The 22,455-nt window shown below is 44.3% G+C and overlaps 1 protein-coding gene across 1 annotated transcript in view; it reads left to right on the top strand.

Annotated features, from left to right (window-relative positions):
- CCDC3 (coiled-coil domain containing 3) overlaps positions 1 to 22,207 on the top strand; it is a 35,210-nt gene extending 13,003 nt beyond the window's left edge. The window contains exon 3 of the mRNA XM_027679537.1: positions 19,658 to 22,207. Within this exon, the coding sequence (XP_027535338.1) occupies positions 19,658 to 19,933 (276 nt within the window). The 3' untranslated portion in view covers positions 19,934 to 22,207. The remainder of the gene's footprint in view (positions 1 to 19,657) is intronic.
- The last annotated feature ends 248 nt before the right edge of the window (positions 22,208 to 22,455 follow it).

Consider the following 22,455-nt stretch of genomic DNA (forward strand, 5'->3'; position numbering starts at 1 on the left):
TTTAACACTGAGATTCCACCTTCTCTAACTGCAGTTGGATCCCTCACGGGCATTTCAGGGGGCAGTACATGTGGCAGGGTGGACAACTGAATCAGACTTCATTTTATTTTATTATGAGAAATGCCTTTTAAATATGAGAAGTGCCAACAGAAATCCCTCGTACAGAAATGCTGGAGAAAACGTATCTATGTGTCCTCTGCTTTGCAACACTGATGCTTTCTCCAGGCATAAATTGATACTGAAGAGACAGGTTAATGAATGTGTATCTTGTGGCACATAAAACATGATGGGACATCAGTCCAAATATTGAGACTGGTCCTTCCTGTGACCTGAGTTGTGCTTTCAGTGTCAGCTGCACTTGGTGTTCCTGACTCCTCTGGAGCAGCACAGGGATTTGGAAATCCTTGTCCAGCACAATATGTGAGTGGAAAGATCACCTATGTTGCACCTTGTGCTCAGCGTAACCCTGGAAATAACTGGTTTCAGATTCTACTTGTCTTTTGGGCAAAGACAATGTATTAGTTGCAGAAAGAGAGCTCATTTGAGCTCACATTGTGGTCTGGCCTTGGCCATGTATGAACTTATTAGTGTCTAAAATGGACTGACGTGGTCCTGGATCATTTATGCTGCACCACCTTGACCATGACTATAGCTCTGTCTCACTGCCTTCTTTTTCTGGATATAGCAGTTCTTCTGACTTGGATTCAGTGGATTCTGGAAAAATCCAGAGCTTGAAACAAGCCCTGCAACATGTCTCGAGTCTTCCTTCCATATCTATTACTGTGTGGAGCAGGTGGCTTGAATTTGACTGGAGCTTATGATGCATTTTGGGGTCTTTATCTTCTAGCTTATAAAGCCTTTTGGGTAAAATTTGCTGAATGCACGTAAGATGTTGAGTTTTGTTTTGTGGATTTAAACACAATCTTATACACTGCTTTAAAGCAATTCCTTGTGTTTTGAAATTCTGAAACCTCTGCCCCCCCCTTTTTTAAATGCCTGTGGTCAATTACAGACTGATTTAGGAAAAGGGGCAAAATGTGTAAATGAAATTAAAAGCATTTTTTAAAATGATGTTAGGAAAAAGAAAAAAAAGAGGATACATATGTTATCAATACTCTATCAAAAGGGAACATTGTCTCTGACATAAAAAGCCTTAGACTCCAAAGCTTGCAGTAACAACTTTCTAATCCAGTCAACATTGTTGGAGCCATCATGTAATACAACCTTTTTACATGGGGCTGTTTGAATTATTTAAATGTTGATTTTAGGGCTTTTTCTATTTGGACTTCAAGTATACACTATAGATAGAACCTATTTTTTCTATGTGTTTTATGTATAAATGTTCCAAGTTTGGATTGACTTCTTGATTGGATGTATTTAAGTATTAGTTGAACAGAGTTAAGGAGCTTGTTTACTTCAGTATTGATCTCAAAATGTGAGGAAAGATGGAATTTCATTGCATAACACTCTGCAGTGCTGCAGCCAACAGCAGAGTGGGGTACAGGAGTCCTTTTGACAGGTGCTTCAATATTAGAAGTCCTGAATTGGTGCAAAGTAGTGATCTACTGGGGAAGCAAAGTAAAAGACTGCCAGCATTCTCCCTTGCCCCTACACCAAGACCCACAGCATACCAACAGCTATCTAAATCAAGTATCCAGTAAAGAGTGCAAGAAGAGAGTAAAGATATATGGTGGTTCTTGCTGATGCTCTCCCAGCCTCCAGTGTTTTCAGGCAAAGGAATCTCTGTGGTGAAGTAATTTCCATATATTTATTTGTTTCTATGTATTCAGTGACTTCCAGTCCGTTTCTGTCTCATAAAGCTGTCCAGTCTCCTCTTGAGAATCACTGGTTTTTGATTGCCTTCGACCTGTTTCCTACTGTATCATCTGATACTCCCAGTTCTCCTGCTGGAAGATGCTGCCAGTCTCTCTTTAATCTCTCCATGGCACTCATGATTGCATAGACCTCTATCCTATACCCTCTCATAGCACAGGACTCAAGGTTACAGAACACACTTGATGTCTGAGCTTTAAAGAAGATTGTTTCTGCCCTATCCTGGATAGGAATCAGCTACCACTAATGCTCTGCAATGCAAGTCCATGAGAAAAGAGGGAGTAAAGCCCCTTCCCTGCTTGTCTGGGACCTCCCACTGCTATTGCCACAGGGAAATTTCAAAGTTTTGCCAAGACTGCTGGAAGTGCCAACAGGGAAAGCAAATATTTGTGTGTAAGACTTAACCCCAAGAAGATTAAGTGCAGATGAATGTCAACAGTGCCAGCAACCTGTGAGAGAAAGTGAAAACTGAGAAGGATGTAAAAACAGAATATGATGTGGGGGGGAAAAAAAAAGAAAGAATAAAATGCAAAACAGATTAAAAGCAAATCAGGGAGAAGGAAAATTTCAATGGGGCTTTTTGCTTTCCCGCAGAAGGGCAGCATGAAGACCAGGGAGAGGAGCACCACAACAGGGGCTCATCTGTGTTAGCGTCTTGGAAGGTCCCAAGGATGAGCACAAAGTAAGGGGGGGTAGGAATGAGAGATGCAGCTTCAGGGGAATGCAGCAGATGCCTTTGGAAATTGGGAATGATCCTGGAGGTGATGAATATCTTGCAGGCTTTTAGTTCCCACCTCTTCAGTTCTGTAAGTCAATTACTAGCCAGGGAAATGGTGATCCGTGGGAAGAGGTTTGGTTTTGTGAAGCTTGGCCCACGTTCTGTGGGAGGAGAATTGTACTGTTTGGAAAGCATCCACCTTGGGAAAATCATAAGTGGTGGGGCTGTCTAGACTAGTCAGGAAGGCGTGAACAAATAACCAGGGTAAAGTAGAAGAAGAAGAAGAAAAAAAAGTGTGATTCCTCACCTAGACTTAAATTAATCGAAGCTTCAAAGGACGCAAACAGGAGACATTCTTAGCTGACTTTAATGCTATGAACCCACTTAACAAGGAGTGGAAATTAGACATGCCCATTGTTGGATTTACGTGCCGCTGCTGGAAGTGGGTGGGGAGATGTGCGATAGGAATGTTATAATTAATTATTATAAATCTCTTTGTTACAACCATGTGGGGAGTGTGCAGGTGTGCGTGAGGACCTTGGCAGCCTGACAAAAATGTAATTATCAGTTATGGAGTGAGCAGTGCTAACTCTTTGGCGCTTTGTCAATCAGCAAAGTGGTAATTAGCCATTGCTAGAGGCCACCATGTTTCTCTGGAGAGGAAGGCAGAACCTCCTTAAACACCTGGATGTGGTGTCGGTGGGAGCATGGGTGGAGTCTGACTTACCTGGGAGATTGCAATTACAGTGAGGATTTCCTGACTCAGAAATCAAACCAAGACTGTTCTGCCCTAAATCTTTTTCTTTTTTGACCTGCAACTTGAAATTGGCAGCATTTTGCATCCAGGTAATCCAGCTTAAATACAGTGTTTTTTTGAAGTAGATCATTAATCTTTAGTTTGCCAGGGGCCATGATGGACTCTCCATCACTGAAAAAGAGGTTGCACCTCTTTCCTAGAAAGATATGCACCTGCTGAAGTCATTTGGTGAGCATAAGGAATGGCTTCAACAATTTTATACAGGAAGTCAAATATACTCTGATTTAAAGAGAACTGATTCTTCTTGCCTTCATTACCCCATGCTGGACAGTGTGTTGTTTTCTAGTTTGGCTAACAGAAAATGTGGGTTTGGGGGCTATATGATGCAGAATTTGGTGTCCTTGCACAAAAGCCCATTCTTAGGGATTTTTCTCCCTGTGGGTCGTAGGAAATCATGTACAGTCATGTTTACAAGGAAATCTGAACCACAGGAGTGAAGCAGCCTTGAGAACAAGGTCAGAAGCTGTCCAAGGCACCACTTTTCCAAATTATATTGTAGCTGAAGAGTCAGGGTGAGAAAAAGCATTGCCATATGGAGGTTGTCCTCTAAAATCACTTGAGAAGAGGAGCCTTTTAAAGTTCCCCATCAAATGCAGTAAAACACACTGTAGAGCAGCTTTAAAAACAAGGGGAAAACGAGGGCCAATACATCTCCGTCACAGCAGTGACAGCCAAGAAGTGCTTGTCAGGCCTGGGTTCCTTCAAAAATGTTCACTGAACCCTTTTGCACTCTTAGTGCTGTTTGCTGAAGTATTGAGGAAGTGGGAAAGCATCCAGAAAACTGGTTCAACTCAGCTGACACTGAGAAGTTTAGAAAAGGAGCAGGAAGGAGATGGAGGTGTGCGGCGCGCCGCTGATTCGCCACCGGCTGGGGACACAGTGATGCCTCACACTGGTCCCGCTGGTGCAGCCTGAGCTCAGAGGTGTCCAGCAGCTGCTGAAAGAAAGGCTGGAATAACATCTGCTCACAGCTGCTGTGGGGTTGATTTTTTTTTTTTTTGGTCCTGATGAAATAGGGAGACAGATTCTTGGGGTAGCCTTCCGGAAGCTGTTGACTCTGCAGACTGTATGGAGTGAAAGTGCCCTATAACACCATATTACCCTTGAAGATATGGAATTGATTGTAATTTGTCAGAGCTAAGCAGAAGTGTATCCTCTTCCTCTGAACTTCTGCAGGCCTTGCAGATGCTGTGTGAGAATTATTTGTCAGCTGTAATGGCTATAGTGGTAAAATGTATAACACACATGCAGGATGAGGATTGAGGAGTGCCCATCTGTGGTTGCTACAGACATGCTTTGTCATAGCCGTTCCTGTAACTTTATTGTATCTTAACCATGATTTTTAAAAGCCTGGTCAACCCACATCTGTGTCACCATCCAAGATTCAAAACTCAGCTCAGAACTGATGAGGTATAGCTGCATATAACCCCTTCTTGTGATTTAACATTGAGGGGAGTTGATATGACAAGATGCTTGCCTATCTTCTCAGGTAATGCAGAATTTATTACGCTACCCCTCCCTTTTTCTTTTCCCTCATATGTAGCTTTATGTAGATCTCATGAACTATGAGTCATACATAGAAAATAAAGTAATAAATGAGTTTGAAATCTGAAGCCACTTTCAGAATGTTTTGGATTAAAGTAGCTTTGTTAGTTTAGGGTATTGTTCTACTCTGATAAGTGGCAGAGGTGGAGCATTGCTTTGTGAGCTCTTTTTTCACCCGAACTTTGGGATTAAGTCCAGTAATTGATGCAAACTGGTGTTTAAGTTGGATTATCCCTATAATTTTCGTGTTTCTTGATTATTGTTACATATGCATCAGTTCCATTCTAACCGAATTGAAAGTCTTTTGAATAATTCAGCTTTGAAATGCCTGGGAAATAATCCCTCAACATTCAAAGGATGTGACTGACATGCATTTTCAATAGTCTTCACTAAATTTAAGTACTCAAGTCATTGACCTAAGGCATGACTTTACACCTCCCCACCGATGACACCACTGACTTCAAAAGGCACGAATGGCTAAGCTGGTGTGTGGCTGTTGGACAGATGGCAGTTTCTTTAGCTGCTATCACATTACTTTTGATCTCCTTTCTGTTGCCTTTCCCAAACTGTTACCTGGTCATGTAAGGTAGACTCATTGTCTTGACTCCATAGCAGAGCATCTTCTGATCTGTCACTCTCCAGCCCCAAAAGCAAAGGGTCAGGATAAACTACATTTCTTGACATCTTTTAGTAGATGAGAACACCTGTGGCTTTTACAGAACTCAGTCCAGATCCAACCTCATGGTTGTTCTGGTTGTATCTGAGGGACTCACTTCAGAAACTGTTCAGTATCAAAACAATTTTTTAGCTGGCTTTGAGGCATGGACAGTCACTAGCAGAGCTGGGAGGCAATATCTTCGTATCTACTGCATTCTTCTTGCTTCTAGGCATCTGCCTTCCTTCACAGGTAACTCTGAAACCAATGTTCCTTTCTCTTTGCCTGTATTTCATGTGTGGTATTGTGGGGAGAGCTCATTATAGCCATGCTCAAGTGTAGCCAGTGCTTAGGTACAGATGCAAACGTCTGTATTGCATTAGGATCTTTCCAGAAGGCATTGAAACACAGCCAAGGTGGCTTCACAGTCTCTGTGTTCTTGCAGCACTTGTTAGATTAACTGTTCTTAAGAAATATGGGAGTTTGGGAGAGCATGGATGTCAGCACCAGTAAAGATTTGCAGTGCGTCAAGTAGAGGGAAATTGGTGGGTTCATTCAGAGCCCAGCCAGCCTCTTTGCTTGAGCCTTCAAGTGAAACTTCAGGGAGAGAAACACAGCAAGCTATGGTAATAGATGGCTCTCTGGGGAGCCACCAGCTGCTATTCCAGAGTCATAATTGGACTACACAATCCCAGAGCCTCATTACACACCCATCACCACCTCCTGTCCTCAACTGAGCTGCGAGGGGCCTCCACCAGCCCCATGGTGAGACCCCCAAAGGCTGGAGCTGGCCCATCAGGAAGGAAGGGAGGCAAATGCAAAACCGGTTGCATTGCAGGCTGTGCAATGATTGTGAGGTCTACTATTTGAAGTTTCCCAAGCCATGGAACTCAGGCAAAACACCTGTGGGAACAGCAGCCAGCTTAGGTTTGTCAACAAGATGTGTCAAATCAGTGCAATCTCTGTCATGACAGGGAATGAGTCTGGTGAGTAGGAGACACATAGTTTTGCTTGACAAATGTTAGTTCAGTTCACAAAGAGGTTTTGCTGCACAGTGAGTAGATTCCTCCTGAGAGAAACACAGCCAGGCTGCTCTGGTATGCAGCAACTCCTAATGGAAACCCCTTTCCCTGTCTATTTGCTCACCCCAAACTCATCTAGATCTTCAGTCTACAGATACATTCCTCTTGCTCAAACTGATTTGCTAATGTGGACACAGCCAACAGCCCCAGCCTTCTTGCAGTATCTCACCTGAGACCTTGAGTTTTAGACACACAGGTCTCACTGTGGGTTTCTGGCACACACAGTCACTTGTCTCTGCTGCCTCTTTGCTTTGAGCCACTTCCCGGGCACTGCTCTGGCCACTTTACTGTTCAGGCATGGGTCAGACCATCACCGTTGCACTGGTCTGGCATGGCAAATGTGACAGAAGGGATGGAGAAGTACAGCATTGCCCATCCCATGTGAGAGATTTCTGTGTCCTTTTGCTGGATGACTATAACACCTTCCAACTGACCAGCATCCGAATAGTCCCAGCAGATCAGGAACATCTTTAGGGTATCACATCAAGGAGTTTGCTCTTAAGTTTTGAAAAGCCTGATGTCTCAAGCAAAACTCAGCTTCATTTTGTCCACAGTCAAGTGCAACCTCTGCCTTGCTCTCACTTTAAGAAACACAGGTTCATCAAGATGTTCATTGGTTTTTAGTAAGCTGGGATTCTGCTTTCTGACAGCTCTGCTTAGGCTGACATATGTTGCTGCCCTTTCCTTCTGTGCAGGAATATGTCTCTTCATTTCCATGAAAACCTCCATGGTACAGAACTTCCTTTAATTTCTGCACATATCATGAATTGCTTCATAAAAGTCACTGACAAGGAGAGTTGGAATTATCTTCAGATTTTATAACTTGGCTAAAAAAAATCTGGCTGCAAGCTAAAACTTGACACATAAATCTCAGCCAGGAAGTAATTTCGTTTCACTCTTTCCATCAAAACAGCAAACAACTCCTCCCTCTCCCAAATAGTTGCAAAGTTCTCAATGGTAAAAGGGTATTTTCGGAAGGGATTAAATAAAGAAATGTTAGTAAGTGGTGGATTCTCCAGGGTAGGGAGAACATGGAGGGAAAAACATTTGGAATTATGCAACTTCTTAGGATTTTTTTGTGTTTCTTCAGTTGAAATGCCTCACAAATATCTGGAGGGAGCAGTGTAGAGCACCAATGACTTTTAGTAACACCAGCTGCCAAGACAAGTGTAGATGCTGTATGTCAATACAGTGATGTACTTATTAACAGCATTAAACAGACCAAGGCAGAACTGAGAGATCCATCTGGATGGGGATCAAATTAAAGAAATTGGTCACCCATTCTTCCAGCTGAGTTTGTTGCAGTTTACATGTGCTAACCCTAAACTACATCTGGCTGAAGGAGAGAGGCTTCAAATACCTGCAGGATGAGTGAGAACAAATATTTCCTTCCGTTCCTGTAAAAACCCCTTGTTTATTCTTCTGCTGGCTTTTCTAGTGGTTTATTGACCTTTAGGTCCAGAAGAATAAGAGGTGTGACCATTGGCATCTCATTGCCAAATCTCTTGCACCCATTTTGTCCCTGTTGGTGAACAGTGCCTAAAGAACAGTTGGTTTTGTATTCCATGACCCCATAAAGGCAGTTGCTGGAAGTTGTCCCTTTGGTCATACTTGAAACCTTTGGTCTTGGGACCACGGACATTGCTCATGTATCTAAGCCAAATGTTCACATAGCCAGTATTTTCCCCTTGTGGATAATGTGGACTTAAATGCCTTGACCTGTGACACAGAAAGATACAACTTTTATATTGCAAACTTTCATTGACTAAATCTCTAAATATTGAAAGTTCAACCCGACACATGCTCCAGTGATGGGGAATTTATCCAGGATCCTTACTGAAAAATGTGTTTCCAGATTTGTGGAGACAAGGCTGCAGTTATGGGCAATGCCAAGCAGTACCTCAAGGAAAAATGTGATTTATGGGCTCACATACTGAATTTGCACAGAGAAGCACTGAGACCATTCTACATGCAAGTGAAATATCTGACCATGGGTCCTGGCTCCCCATTGCTCCAGTCTCTACCCTATCCAGACTTTGAATATAGACCTTTCTAGATTAGACTATAAAGGCTCAGAAAACTCTGTAAATCAAAGATGTCCTGCAATCCTCATTTTTGGACACAGGGAATTGAAGCACAGCAAAACTACTTTTCGCTGAGGCTGCTCTCCCCTAACTGGTTGTTGCCCTCACTGTAGTGGAGACATCCAGTTCCTTTCCTTTGATTAGGACACGCATTTTATCTGCCCTCTTCAATGAGGTGTGAAATGCAGGTGTTACTTAAGGAGAACAAGATGTTCAGATAACACAGCTCAAAATAATAGAGGTTTCATTCTCCCAACATTATCATTGCCAAAAGACAAGGAAAGTGTCCTAGTTATGGGACTATATTGGAGCCCAGGTCCTGGCTTCCTGACAGTGGGTTTTAGAATTTTCTTTTTTTTTTTTTTTAAGTGCTCTCATCTTAGGCAATTCTTATGGAGTTGTGTGGACAGTGACTGAAGTGGATACAGTGATTGCTACTGCAGGAGGGGTGGGAGGCAATCCAGATCATCTGCTCTTTGGGGCTATCCAGATCCTGGCTCTTGCTACTGCTAAAGTGATGCAATACAAAACTGGTGAAAGTATAGATAACTTCTGTGTCAGAGAAATATGAGAAAACCAAAACAAATATTCACAGAAGAATTTTGGACTGATACAGAAAACTAATTTCATAATCACATTTAAAGCCCTCACATACACAAACAGTAACACAGGCTTACAGGGGATACATTTGCTACCTGTCCCTAAGTATTTTTCCAGGAACAGTAGCAGATTTTAGAGGGAAATGCATGATATTATGAGATTTTGCAGACCACGGTGCAGTTATTCACAAAAGAGCCAAACCCCCAAGTAATGCATGATTGAACTGTAGCTCAGAGGTATCCCCATGTGCTTGCTGTGCAGTGGTGTGGCACTTGCTACGTAATTATCTCACTCCAGCACAATTATTAACATAGGATTAAACAGTTGAGAGCCACCACTGTAACATTAACCAGCAGTGGAGTGTGTGCTCTATAATTTAGATGCTTGCAGGGAAGAGTTCACCACAGGGCATCCATCAGCCCCAAAGTAATTTTGTCATGTGTAGCTGTGGCTGCAGTCCTCCTTCTCCTGAAATCAGGCTGGAAAGAGTTCTCCAGGCTTGTGTGTATGGGGAGGCCTGACTCATGCTTCCCTTATGATCTTATTTTCCACAGGCATTGTAACCAGCCCTGTGTGAGAAGCTTTCCCCTGTATAAGGCAGTAAGTTGTGCAGCATGTGATGGGAGTTTCTGATGCCTTCTATGTCTATATGAAATGAAGCAAAGCAGCAAGAAGACACTTTGGTCATCAAATAAAATGTTGACTTTCAAATATGGTCCTGTATTTCTATTGAGAATTAGAATACTGGCTCAGGAACAGGACCTGATCTAGGGGATTGTATTAGAGTGAAACAGCAGCTTTTGTCTCCTATAGAAACAGCCATTAATGCCCCAAATATGTAGGGCCATTTGAGCACATGCAAGTAGGAGGGTGGTCTCCTAAATACCATGTCTCTCTACCTTGAAAACTGGTTATTTTCCAATTCCTGCCATAGTCAGAGTAGCCTGTTGCCCATTTATCGCATCCAGGGTGGTCTGAGGCCCTTTCAGGATTTACAGCCCACGCAGCAGCCGGAGCTGTGGACAGGCTGCTCTGAGTTGCCTGGTGGGACAGGAATATATGTGAGTAGCAGTGAGCTCCCAGATGTTAGTGCTTGGAGCTTGTTATTCAGAGCTGCTGATTAGTCTCTCAGGCATTTTTTCCCCTCGATTCCTTTCTCCACGCACTGATGTTAGTCAGAGAGCGCCTGCAGATCACAGATGTTTGTTTTTCCTTCCCTTTGTCTTTGCTTCTTCAACCTCACCAAGGCCTTTCCACTTCACTGCTGTGGCAACCTGTGGCACTTCCGTGCTTGGATGAGGGGCTGGACCTGCTCCTCAGCTGTGCCTGTGCCTGTTCATCACCTCTGGCTCGGTCGCCTCTCCCAGGGCTGCTTGTGTGGGGCACAGCAAACAGCTTCTTACTGAGGTCTCTTTGCTCTGGGCTTGCAGAGCAGCTCAGGAGCGAGTGCAGATGCCCTTTGTCAAGCCCCTGCGTTTCACTCAGCCTGATTTCAATGCTGCTGCCGTCATTTCCATCAAGGTTTCATAGATTCTTCATTGCTTGCAGAGAAAGGCTTCATTAGAGCCTCTTGTCCTGCCCCTGCCATGGCAGGCCGTCTCTGCTGAGTGCGTAAGCACTGTGTCAGAGTTGTTTCCCTACTACCCAACTCGGTTTTAGTGCCTGCTTCCCTGCCCTAAATTAGTTTCTCTGACTCATCCTCCAGAGGAATTTCTGTCTCCATTAACTGTAGAAAGAGTCCAGAAAGCCAATGTTTCCTACCCAGGATCTAGGTTACATACATAAAGCAGGCTGGTGCAAAGACTACCCCAAGGAACCTACAAGCGCAGACAAATATAAGTCTGAGTATGCCCTTTTCACTCCTGCTTTTCTGGACGTGAAATGTCTGCAGCAGTTCCTATGGTGCTTAGAAGAGATACAAACATCTCCACATCTCCGCTCCCCAGTGGCACCAGAGGGCAACAGGTTGCCCTGGGGCACCTGCAATTGCTTTTTGAAATCCAGAAGCTGTACACAGCAGCAGGACACAGTCGGGGCTTCCAGCTGAACCTGCAGCCAAGGAAATCCTATCTGTTTGTAAAGGCAGCTGAGCTGCAGCAACTTATGTGCTGTACGAAGCCAAGACGTCCAGAGCAGAGGGATTTATAGGGGAACATGACTTTTATAGATCTTGCGTTAACTTTAAACATTTGCCTTTCTCAGCACGGGTTCTCCCCCTGTGCATATGACTGCCCCTGGGTATGATATATTTCCTGGGGAGGAGACATAGACTCTACTTACAGTAAATGTCCATTTCTTTGCTTTCTTGAGAGGCAGCATTTAGTGCACTGCAGTCACGCTGTGGCCGTTTGCCAATACCCATCCGCTCCCTGCTGGGATGTGCTCTGCTTCTCTCTTTCCTCACTTTGACTTATAGGTGACAGAGAAGCAAAGGTTTTCTTCATATTATATGTAAAATTTATTTTATTATGTATTTACTGATTCCAGTCCTTCCTTTTTCTTCTCAGCAACAGAGGTTGTGGGCTCTGAGCATTTGCTCTCTGAACCTGCTGAGGGGGTACATGGAGATCTCGCACAGCCTTACCCACAGGGGGTTCTGAAGTCGTTAAGCCCTCGATCAACCTTGTTTCACTATTTCCTTGTGCCCCCAGTGCTCCTACACTCCACATCTCCCACCTATTCTTTTGTACCCTTAACTGAGCCAAAGCTCTGCTTGCAGACATCCATGCAGCAGCTGCCACACCGAGACACAGTCACCTCTGTCAGGACCCCCAGGGAACTCTTGTGAGTTGTAATACATTGCACTTAAATAAACCACACCTAATGTAAACTCCCCAGACCAGGTATAACCCTAGCTTAAACTAATATTGTTCGCATGCAAATGAATATTGGTAAAGATAAATATTCTTCCTCACCAGCTGATGCTGGTTCTCAGCTTCAGCTGCATGTGGGGATGGTGTATTTGAACATATTGTACTTTCCTCACTGCTACCGTGCTATAGGGCATGTCCTGTCCATTTAACAGGACCACTAAATTAACTGATGTTTCTAGAAGCTATTGTAACACAAAGTAAAGGTCAGTTCATTCAAAAATCAACACAGACATTTCAATAAATAGGAGCAAAGTGTAAAATGCCATGCTGCTCTCACCAGCAATTTCTCATTTCCCCAGTGAGAGGGAAGGACACAATACACTCTGGTTTTGGGTCTTCCAGGTTTTATCCCTCCTTGGTATTTAATTAATTCTCTGTGTGTGTGGGGGGAATGGTGACCTAATCCTATTGAAATACAAGCCAAGTAAAACAAGTTTAGATGGAGACACAGCAACTTTCAGTCGGAGAACAATATGCTTGAGGTAAGGTATATTGGCAAAGTAGTTTTAGACATATCAGGACTAATTAGTTTTATTGTGATAATAATAGTACTAGGTGGGAAAAAGCTGAGTCGGAAATTAAAGTGGATAGCAAGTTTTGATAAGTTTGGTAGCTGTGGAAATGGAAAGTTTCTGTACATATTATAGGGGGAAAAAAGCCTCTTACAGAGACTTTTGAAGTCCAGCTGAAACTGCAGCCTTAGCTCTGAGACTGAAATAAAAAAAAAGAAAAAGCAGTAACTCGGACACTTTCAGCATTCAGGCAGAGCAAAATGCAGAAATCTCTGAAACAAGTCTGTTTTGTAAGACAGATTTAAAACTATGTTTGCCTAAAACCACAGAAAAAAGATTTTGTTCTTCCTTCCTTAAAACATTTTCCTTTAAGCTCAGCACAGTTGAGCTGGGTAGTGCACTATAACATTCAGGGTCATTTACCTGTAACTGAGCAGCTTAATCCAGGCCTGCACTGTTTGCTCTCCAGGAAGGGGACAGAGCTGTATCAGGAATATCCACCACCCAGGAATGGGACTTAGAAGGAACAAGGGCAGACATTGCATTGCCTTGGATTGTATTTGCAGTTTCTATCTTGCAAATAGCAGTGCTGCAAAGTCTGTGAGCTCGCTGTCCTTGCAACGAGCTCTCTGCATCCCCTGTAAAAGGGGTGGAGAGACAAGAGTAGCGTCCTGGCTGCTGTCTCTGCCTTTGCACTCTCTGGAGGCATGTGCCACCCCACGGTTCCTTATTTCACTGGCCACCCTTAGTATTTTTGGTGCAGAGAGGCAGGGGAGGGTGATGTGGGTCTCAGCAAAGAGGCTGGCAGGGTTGCATCGCTCGTCCCTGGGGGCTAAGCCCCTGGGAGGGTTCTGAGACCTTCCGCTTCCCCCAGCCCCGACCCATCTCAAAGGGTACACATGGCCCAGCCGGGAGCCGGGAGGGGTGCTGAAGCTGGGAAGCTCTTGGAAAAGCAGAAGGCACAAGTGCGGGGCTGGTGGGGCTGAACACCGAACCCAGCGCTCGGCGGCTGCAAGCCCGACGAGGAAGAGGAGGAGGCGGAGGAGGAGGAGGAGGAGAAGGAGATCGGCAGCTCCTGCTAAACCACTTAGTCGCGAGACTTGACCGCCGCTCCCCTCCCAGATCCACCACCGATCCACCACCGCATTCCTGTGGCATCCAGGGCGAATCGCTCGGAGGAACGTTTTCAAAGGAAAGACGGCAGGAGCGGAGTCCCTCCGTCTCAGAGTGCCGGGGAAAAGCCGCTGGCTGGCTCTTGGTGTGCCTCCCTCGCTGCCTGCGTGGTCAGCGAGGAGAGGAAAGGGACTTGGAGATGACCCAGAGTGAGGTCGTACCCTCTTGATTTATTTTTCTCTTCCTGGAGACCTGCTGTCTCCCACTGCCTGGGCAGGCAATTTAGGGATTTACTGTCTGGACTGACTTATCTGCTCATTTGGCACGAGTGAGGTGCCTGTGGTAGGCAGTCTGGCTCATACCCTACACCTTTTTTTTCCCTTTTCCTGTCTTCTTGATGAGTGTGGTTTCTATTGGCTTGTTAAGCCATGGCCTTTTTTTCCTTCACAAATATAAGGAATAAGCTATTGATCTCTTCCTGGGTACTGGCAGTGACTCTGGAGATGTTTCCAACTCCATCCCCAATCTTGGCAGAGGGGACTGGGTGTGACTGTCACCTCATATCTTTGTATCCTCCTGCTCAGAAGCATCTCAAGCCTGAGGGCTCAAAGTGCCAGGGAGGAAAGCAATGCCCTGGCACATGCTCTAGGTGTGGTTTTGGGGGCCAGAGACCTCTTTTCAGGTACCTCCAGGGCTGAGGGTCTTTTCACTAGCCTCAAGTGCCTCCTAATCACCTTGCATCCTCTAAAACTACCCCTACCGTGGCAGCTGGAGTGCAAAGGCTGTGAGTTTGAAGTCAAAGGGTTTTGAAATGGATGCCTGCAACACCCACTGCAGATGAGAGCCACCAGCAGCTCAGATACCTTCACACCAAGCAGTGGTTTGATGCAGATCAGAAAAACAAAGCTCTTTTTAGAAACATCCAAGTGCCCATGGACATGGATTGGGGCTGTTTCCAAGTTTCTCCAAACTCCAAGAAAACTACCTGTATCCTACCCTTGCAGCCTGCCCCAGGAAGTCAGTGATGCCAGCTTATATGTCATGGGAGTCACAGTTGGATCCATCTCAGTCTGAGATAGTTATCTAGGCAGTAGTCTCCAAAAGTGGTCCACTGTGATGCCTAAAGTTTAAAGTGAAAATATGCTTTTAGTGGGGAGTGATATGAGGAAGAAAAATACCTTTCACAAGTGGTGAAACACCTCGGGGTAGGTGTAACCTGGCAGAGGCTTCCTGCAGACAGTGCTTCATACCCCCAAATAATCCCCATTTCTAATATTTCAAATGAGCTGGAGAGTTGTGCTACAAACATTGCACTTCCCATGGCAAATGCTGACCCAGCATTCAGTAAGATAAGAACAGCCACAATCATTTCTTTCTCCGTCCAGGTCCTATGTATCTTGGTGATTCATATGAGGCCCTGGGTTGAAATCCCAGCTTAGGTCCATTAATTCCAGTGGTGCTGGATATACCCTTGGGGCCCCAGTTCAGTACCTCTGAAAGGTGCAGTTCTTGCAGCAAGCAAAGATGGGTTAACTCAGCACTCCCATGCCCCCACCACTTCACCCAACATGATGCTTTAACAGTGCTGACAAGGACTTTTCCACACTTCAGCACGAGTGTTAGTCTTGGCTGAAAAATCCCAATAACTGGAGGTTAAGTCACTCTATCCCAAACCCAATACTCCCTGCTGCCAGACCCCTCCTGCTATTCTTTGACTTCCTGTCCTTCTTTCCATGCAACAGACTTGTTCCCACATAGCCTGCCCAAAGGGGCTGAACAAAAGGAGAAGGGGATGCTTGGAGTCTGAAACGTGGCCATGGCAAGGCAGGGCTCAAAGGGGACGTCACTGGGCAGGAGAAGTGAAGATCACCTGTGTGAGCTGTGTTGGGTCCTTAGCAGCTTCTCCAGGGCACTGAGCCTGACCCCTTGCTAAGAGCACAGGAGGGGTTGGCAAAATAAATCCTGGTGGAGTTAAAGACAAAGAGATATGTTTGGTCCTGAACCCCTTGAGAGACAGTTCATGAAATATTGCTGTGCTGAGACAAATAAAGCTGGAGGTACACACCTGGTGCTACGTAAGTTTTTGGTTTAAGATGTTTTCTATAACTTGAACAGTGGCAAAGCACAGAGCAGCAAGTCAACATGCAGCAAATGCAGATAGTTTTTACCTTTTCTGTGGAGCAGATGTGTAGCAGGGAATGGCAAAAGGAGAGTGGTGTGGAGATGTGGTGAACTCATTGGGATGTGGTGAACTCACCTCTGTATCAGGAGCTGTGCTTCTCAACCTGCAGGGCGTGGGATGTCTTTTAAGTCTCATTCCTTTTGCCAGATGATCCCAAAAAGTTGTGCTGGGATGATGCTGGGTCTGGGATACTAAGGGAATATCCTGGACACTGCTCCGTTAGCAGTGTGTGTAACGCGAAAGATTTGAGAGCAAGAAAATAAAGTGACCCAGGCCCAGTTCTAAAACTACAGCATGTCCATGCAGAGATCAGGTCTTACTGTAGCACATTTAAAAACCTTCCTACAGTCATCTTGCCTGATGACATCCTGTATCTAAATGTCCAAAAAGGCTGTCTGGTGTGAAAGATATTTTTAGAAGACCTGAAATGAAAGATTTTTAGGTAGTGGGGCTCCAGTGTTTCTAAGCATTGTTGCCCTTAAGGAACACACACAAGAAGCTAGCTAGGACTCAACATCTCTCCCTTTGGTAGGTGAAGGGCAAGGCTTGAGTGGTACTGCTGAGTTTTGAGTGACTTGAGCTCTGCAACCGTAACTTCAGTCATTTATGGACAATTTATGGTAGATGAACACTACCATCACACCTTTATCCATGGGGCACTTTCCAATGTCCTATTCAAATCAAGTTAGTGACGCAGGCTGTGCTGAGCTCACAGCTGTTGCAGTTACACAGTTCTCAGCAACAGTTTAAAAATAACTGGATTGCACCCATGTCAACCACAGTCCTGGCAGTAACAGCAAGGGTAGGACACCATTCACATTTAACCATCATCCCCTCTGCAGAGCCCTGTGAAAGATACTGTTTGTAACCGGCCAGTGAGAATGAGAGCTCTCCACCTAGTTATTTCTCCCCATGCAGAAAGAACAAAGAGTTTATTTTCCAGCTGGTAGTCTTGCAATTGCAGGCAGGCATCCAGTTATCAAGCTGGGCTCTTCCTGTCACCTACCCTGTTGGCAAACAAAGCCCCGCATGTCCGACAGGGCCTCAGTTTTTTATAACTGTGCTGTTCCCGTGATTTCTCTGGATATCTCCAGGTAGTTTAAGCTCTGAACTGTGTGTTTCAGACTGGAGAGTGAGGACCTTGAAGAGGAACAGCATAAGAAAATGAGCTGACTAGCTTTCTGATGGTGTTTGAGAAGTTTCTGAGTAGCTCTGTAGGGCTAATCTACCTCTGCTGACAGAAGACCAACCTCAAAAGGTTTGGGAGAATCTCTGGGATGAGGCTAATGCCATCCCTGATGTCTGCCATCAGATATTACCATTCCCCCACCAGCCAGCCCAGACAGATGAGACGCAGTTGGGTTCACACAACCTCCCACTTCAGCTGCATGAATTGTTTGTTCCTTTGCATTGGACTCTGGCATAGGCTATGCCTATCACTGCATCCATGGAAAATGCAGGAAATCCCTCATGAAGTAGAGTTTCCATCTCGTGTCTTCCCAACAAACATATTTCCCTAACTCAATGTCCTCCTTTACAGGCATTTAAATTCAAGAATAGCTCTGCTTGAGGTTTTGCAAGGGTTTGCCAAACACAAAAGCCAAGATGTGCTGGCTGTTTTCAAACAGCACTTGGAGTGAGCTGTGATCAAAACCAAATTCCCTCCTCTTCAGTGCAATTTCTGGCCCTCTATCTGTGAGCTCCCCATCTCCCTAGTATGCATTTATAAAAGAGCCCTAGTGAGAGAACACTAGGGGCAAGCATTTTCCTTATAGCAAAGCCCTGCAGTGCTTCTGCACAAGAACCAAGAGCTTCCAAGGGACTGGAAGCAGTTGCTGTGTTTGTGTTGACTGGCCATGGTTTCCCACTGCTGGGGGTTTCCAAAGCAAATGAAATGTTATTCATCAAAGCGGGCTCCCTCCCCAACTTTTGGTTTTTGAAAATACTACAAAGTAAGATGGAAAGAAACATGTAATCCTTCATTATCACAGTAAGGATTTACTTGTTTATTTAGATTCCCTGTCTGTTCCAAATGTTCTGCCAGAGAAGGCCCATCCAGACTCCAGGAGTGCTTGACACACATTAAAAAAAATTCTAGATGTATTTAGAAGATCAATCCATCAGAAGACACTCCTTCCCTCACAGTGCACAAGTGCAGCAACCACATGGAAGTCCCACATGCAAAATAAAATATCTCAGGATGCCTTCTGGAGAGAAAAGAAAGGAAGAAGGCACATGACCCTGGGCAGAAATAGATTTCATTGTGGCTCCCCTAGATCAGGAACTTTTTGCTGGGAATGTCCTTGAGCTCCAGGTACTTCCCTTTTTTCTGCCTGGAAAATGTGTTTCAGGTAGAAAAAGTGAAACTTGATGCCTTTGTGGTCAGTAAAAGGAGAGGGTTGTGTTCCCAGGGTGATTCCTCCCTCTGCCCTAGGAGGTGGAGGTCAACCTCTTGAGGGTTATCTCTCTCTGCAGGTAATACAGGGGAAACAGAGAGAGAGGAGCCCAGACCTGAGTCTCACTTTTAGCTGCTTAAGAGCACTAGCTGAATCCCATTCCAAGTACATTGTGTATAAGGAACTTAACTCCCTTGCATTGAAACTACTCAGCAATCTTTGTAGCTGGTGTTTCTCATTCCTGTTGCTGCCCCTACAAAAATGAAACAAGTGACAAACAAGAGATCATAAACATGGCAGTCACATATAGCTGAGATGAGATAGACCTTTTGGGTCATCCTAGGATGAGGTAGCAGAAGATTAACAATTGTCCAACAGATGTTTTGCGTTTGGATCATCATCCAACCCAGTGGATTTGAAAATGTCCTGTGAGCTACTCTTCTAGTGATGCATTCAGGGCAGCACCTTTGAAGCTGTCTCTCTTTTTCATTTCCTAGCTAAGAGCCACCAGCATGAGTGAACATCAAGAGCCTGATGTCCCTACTGGGGGCAATATTGCAGTAAGCTGGTAGAGGGAAGAGTGGGAGGGGGCAGTTTTCAGCCAATGACCCCCCCTAAATAATCCCTTCTTTTAAAGTTATGGGATCTTGAATGCTCCTATAAATTGCTGAGATTTTACCCTTTAGGTTTTTGTCTTAAAGAAGCCCATATAATGAGATGTTTGAGACACCTCTGTTCTTGAAAAGGAAAATAACCAGTTCTCTCTTTTGCAGATGCTGTCTTTATTTCACATGTTGGCATAAAGAGAAAGGGCAAACTCTCACTAGAATCTGGGGTTTCTGAAGGGCTGCTAAGCTAAATCAAATCTAGAGCTTTCCAAAAGTGACACCCCTTGGCTTGAACTCCAGTTTCATACCAGAAATAGGGCAGCCTTCCTCCATAAATTCAATGTAGCCTCAGTGGGCTGGACAGGTCTGCCAAAACAGTTCATAAAAGTAATTGTGAATCACTAGTATAATTAAGATCTGCAATTTTGAGTCTTATCTCAATACAGAAGTAAAAGAGAGGATCTTACTAAAAAAAGATATAAAAAAGGATAAGAGTTCCAAAAAAAAAAGCATTCTGCTTTTGAAAAGTTGTGAAGTGTTTCAAGGAACACCTGAATTTGAAAAGTTTTGTGTAACTTGCTTTGACAAGTTTTTGTGGAGAGCTCACCTGTTGCTGTCTCCTTTCTGCTGTCCCCTCAGCTCATGTGCTCCTCGGTGCAGAAAGCCCTGTTTGAGGAGGAGGACAGAGTGAAGAAGCTGCAGCAGAAAGTGGCGACGCTGGAGAAGCGCAACAAGCAGCTGCGAGACCGAGTGAAGAAAGTGAAGAGGTCACTCCGGCAAGCCAGAAAAAACACCAGGCACATGGAACTGATGAACCGAAAGCTCAGTGAGAAACTTTCCTCTGCAGGTGGCCAAATCCCCTATATTAACTCTTTGAAGCAGGAGAACTCCCATGCTACCTACCTGAAAGTATAATGCAAGGGTAAGTGCTCAGGCCAAGGATAGTGGTGAACTTTGCCTGCATTAGATCAGGATCTGGCCCTCACACCTTGTCTATGCTCTGCTTCAAACCTTGCATGGAAAATGAATCTGAACTTGCTTTAGGCACAGGGTTAAACAGGAATGGCAACCGGATTTGGCACAGCCCAAAGCTGAGTCCTCGCTGTCCTCAGTGGACACAGGGCCAGACAGTCATCTGTGCTTCTCCTTCATCACCCACCTCCACCTCCACCACCAGTTTTAGGTTGTCTTTGAGGGAAGTGCCAGCCCAGCCCCATGGGCCACTGCAGGCACTACTTCACACAGGAGCTCTTCTTGCCAGCCTACCTCCTCCAGATGGGCTGGGCAAGGCAGGCCTGGGGATGTAGACACGGATGCTGTGGGAAGGATGGAGGCATGAATGCTCTTTGCTCCATCATCACCCCCAAGCTCTCAACCTTGCTTAAGCTTGACTTAAGTCTACACCCACTGTGGGCAAAGGCTATGTCCGAGACACAGTCAGTTTGGGCCTGTCTTCCAACATGAAGTACAGATGTACCCAAACTGTCTTAAGACTGTTTCTATATAACTCTAAATATTCTAAAGAAAATATCTAATAATTTTAATTTTACCAAGAAGTGCCTCAAGGCTCTCAGTAACTCCCTCAGGTGCCTTTATCATTGGTCAGCCATCCTGTTTGGAAACCAAATAATTTTAGGACTGTGTCCTAATCCAGCTCCTGCAGTCAGAATTGGACTTAGCCTGTCTTAGTGGGTGCTGGATCAGGCCCAGCAGACAATTTCAGATCCCATTTTCAAGAAGGTTTAATTTACAGTGTGGATAAGTTTTGTAGTCACTGTTTGAGGTATAATGGAGGTTGCTGGGCAGCCTCACTTAGTTACACTTAGAGACTGTAGAGACCACATCAATATCAACAGGGCATTAAAAATTTAGGCAGTTTATATATGTATATATTTTAAAATCCTATAGAAAATATTTTTATTACACATTTGATATAGTCTAATTTCTTAAAATATGAAGTACAACCTGTTCCTTGGTTATCTTGTAAAAAAAAAAAAAGTCCATCATATCCTTTAGTAGACATTTACACACTGAATTCTGCTCAAGCAGTGTAGGTTAAGGCATCAGTATCTGTGGTTGATAATGTTTTCAGCTGTGTTAATGAACCATGTTTTGGGTCTTGGTACTTACCCAACCTTCCTTCGTGGCAGGGCACCATAGGGAGAGAAAGGTAGAAGACCTTTTCTGTTTTATTTCCCTTCTCAAAATAGTTTTTCTTACTCTGAGCATGAGACCCAAGTGTAGATATAGTTCATGTTTTTTGACAGGGGCAGATGGTCCTTGCCCAGCCCTGGGCAACACTCACAGTCTGCCAGGGCTAAACCCAGTTTGTGCAAGGTGAACTGGTCCTGGTCCAGATGATCTTTAACACAGAGGTGAGACCTTCAGAAATAGCACTATGGAAACCACTGCTCTGCTCCCAGTGCTCCACAATTTACCAGATCACTGCATGGTCTCCATGCTGTGTCTCAGCACTCAAAATTAGAGTATATCCAGGCTACAGCCCTGCTGGACCACACTTTAACTATCCCTGTGCTTGGAAAAGCCCATATCAGCTTTCAAATGTGAGCTTTAGTCCAAGATGAACTCAGAAATTGACTCTCACTACCCTCCAGTTTGGCTCCTTTTGGAAATACAGCTTTTTTTTTTTCCCGTCTTGAAATAATATTGGCATTTCTTATGATTCTGACTCCTCCACGAGCTCCATTGGTTTCAAAGGCTTCTCCTACCACATCAGCACAATTCGAGTTGTTTTATGCTGTAGTCAGCAATGCTGTTTCCTGAGAATTGCTACAGAACTAAGGCTTCCCTAGAAGCCATCAGGAGTTTTAAATCCCAAAATTTAAATCCATAGAAAAGTAACTACTTTTTATTGGTTTGTTTCTGAACTGCTGTTTAAATAAATGAACTGGTTTTCCTGGGATAGGTATTAAAAGCTTGTGCTTTAATTTTTTGTTAAGAAAAACATTCGCTCTGGTATTCATTCATGTTTTATAAATGTTTGTATAAAGCTGAGAAAGTATAATTAATATAGCTACACCTTTGCTATGCTTACAGATTTTCCAAACACAGTGCTGAGTATCTTTTCCTTTTGGCTGATATTTTTGTCACTTGATGAAAAGATTGGAATTTTCTTCCTATTTCCCCCTTTGTCTTGCTTAAAAAAAAAGTAAAACATTTTGTTCTCCTCGTCGGTTTTGTGAGAATTTTGTTACTTTGCAAAGAAAACAAAACCAGCCCCTCCCAAATGCAAAGTCCAAACATAATCCAAAATGTCCTTCCTGGGTACAAAATAGGAAAATATTGTTTCCTTGTGAGTTTTTTTCCTTTCATTCCTGCTTGTGTTTGGATCATTTCCAGAGATAAGGAGTAGCAGTCAGATCAGATCACAAGTTAACCCGCTGGACAAGTAACAGGGGATGTCAAGCCCAAATAAA

Source organism: Neopelma chrysocephalum, unplaced genomic scaffold (assembly GCF_003984885.1).
Source record: "Neopelma chrysocephalum unplaced genomic scaffold, ASM398488v2 Primary Assembly neopelma1_45, whole genome shotgun sequence".
Classification (NCBI taxonomy): domain Eukaryota; kingdom Metazoa; phylum Chordata; class Aves; order Passeriformes; family Pipridae; genus Neopelma; species Neopelma chrysocephalum.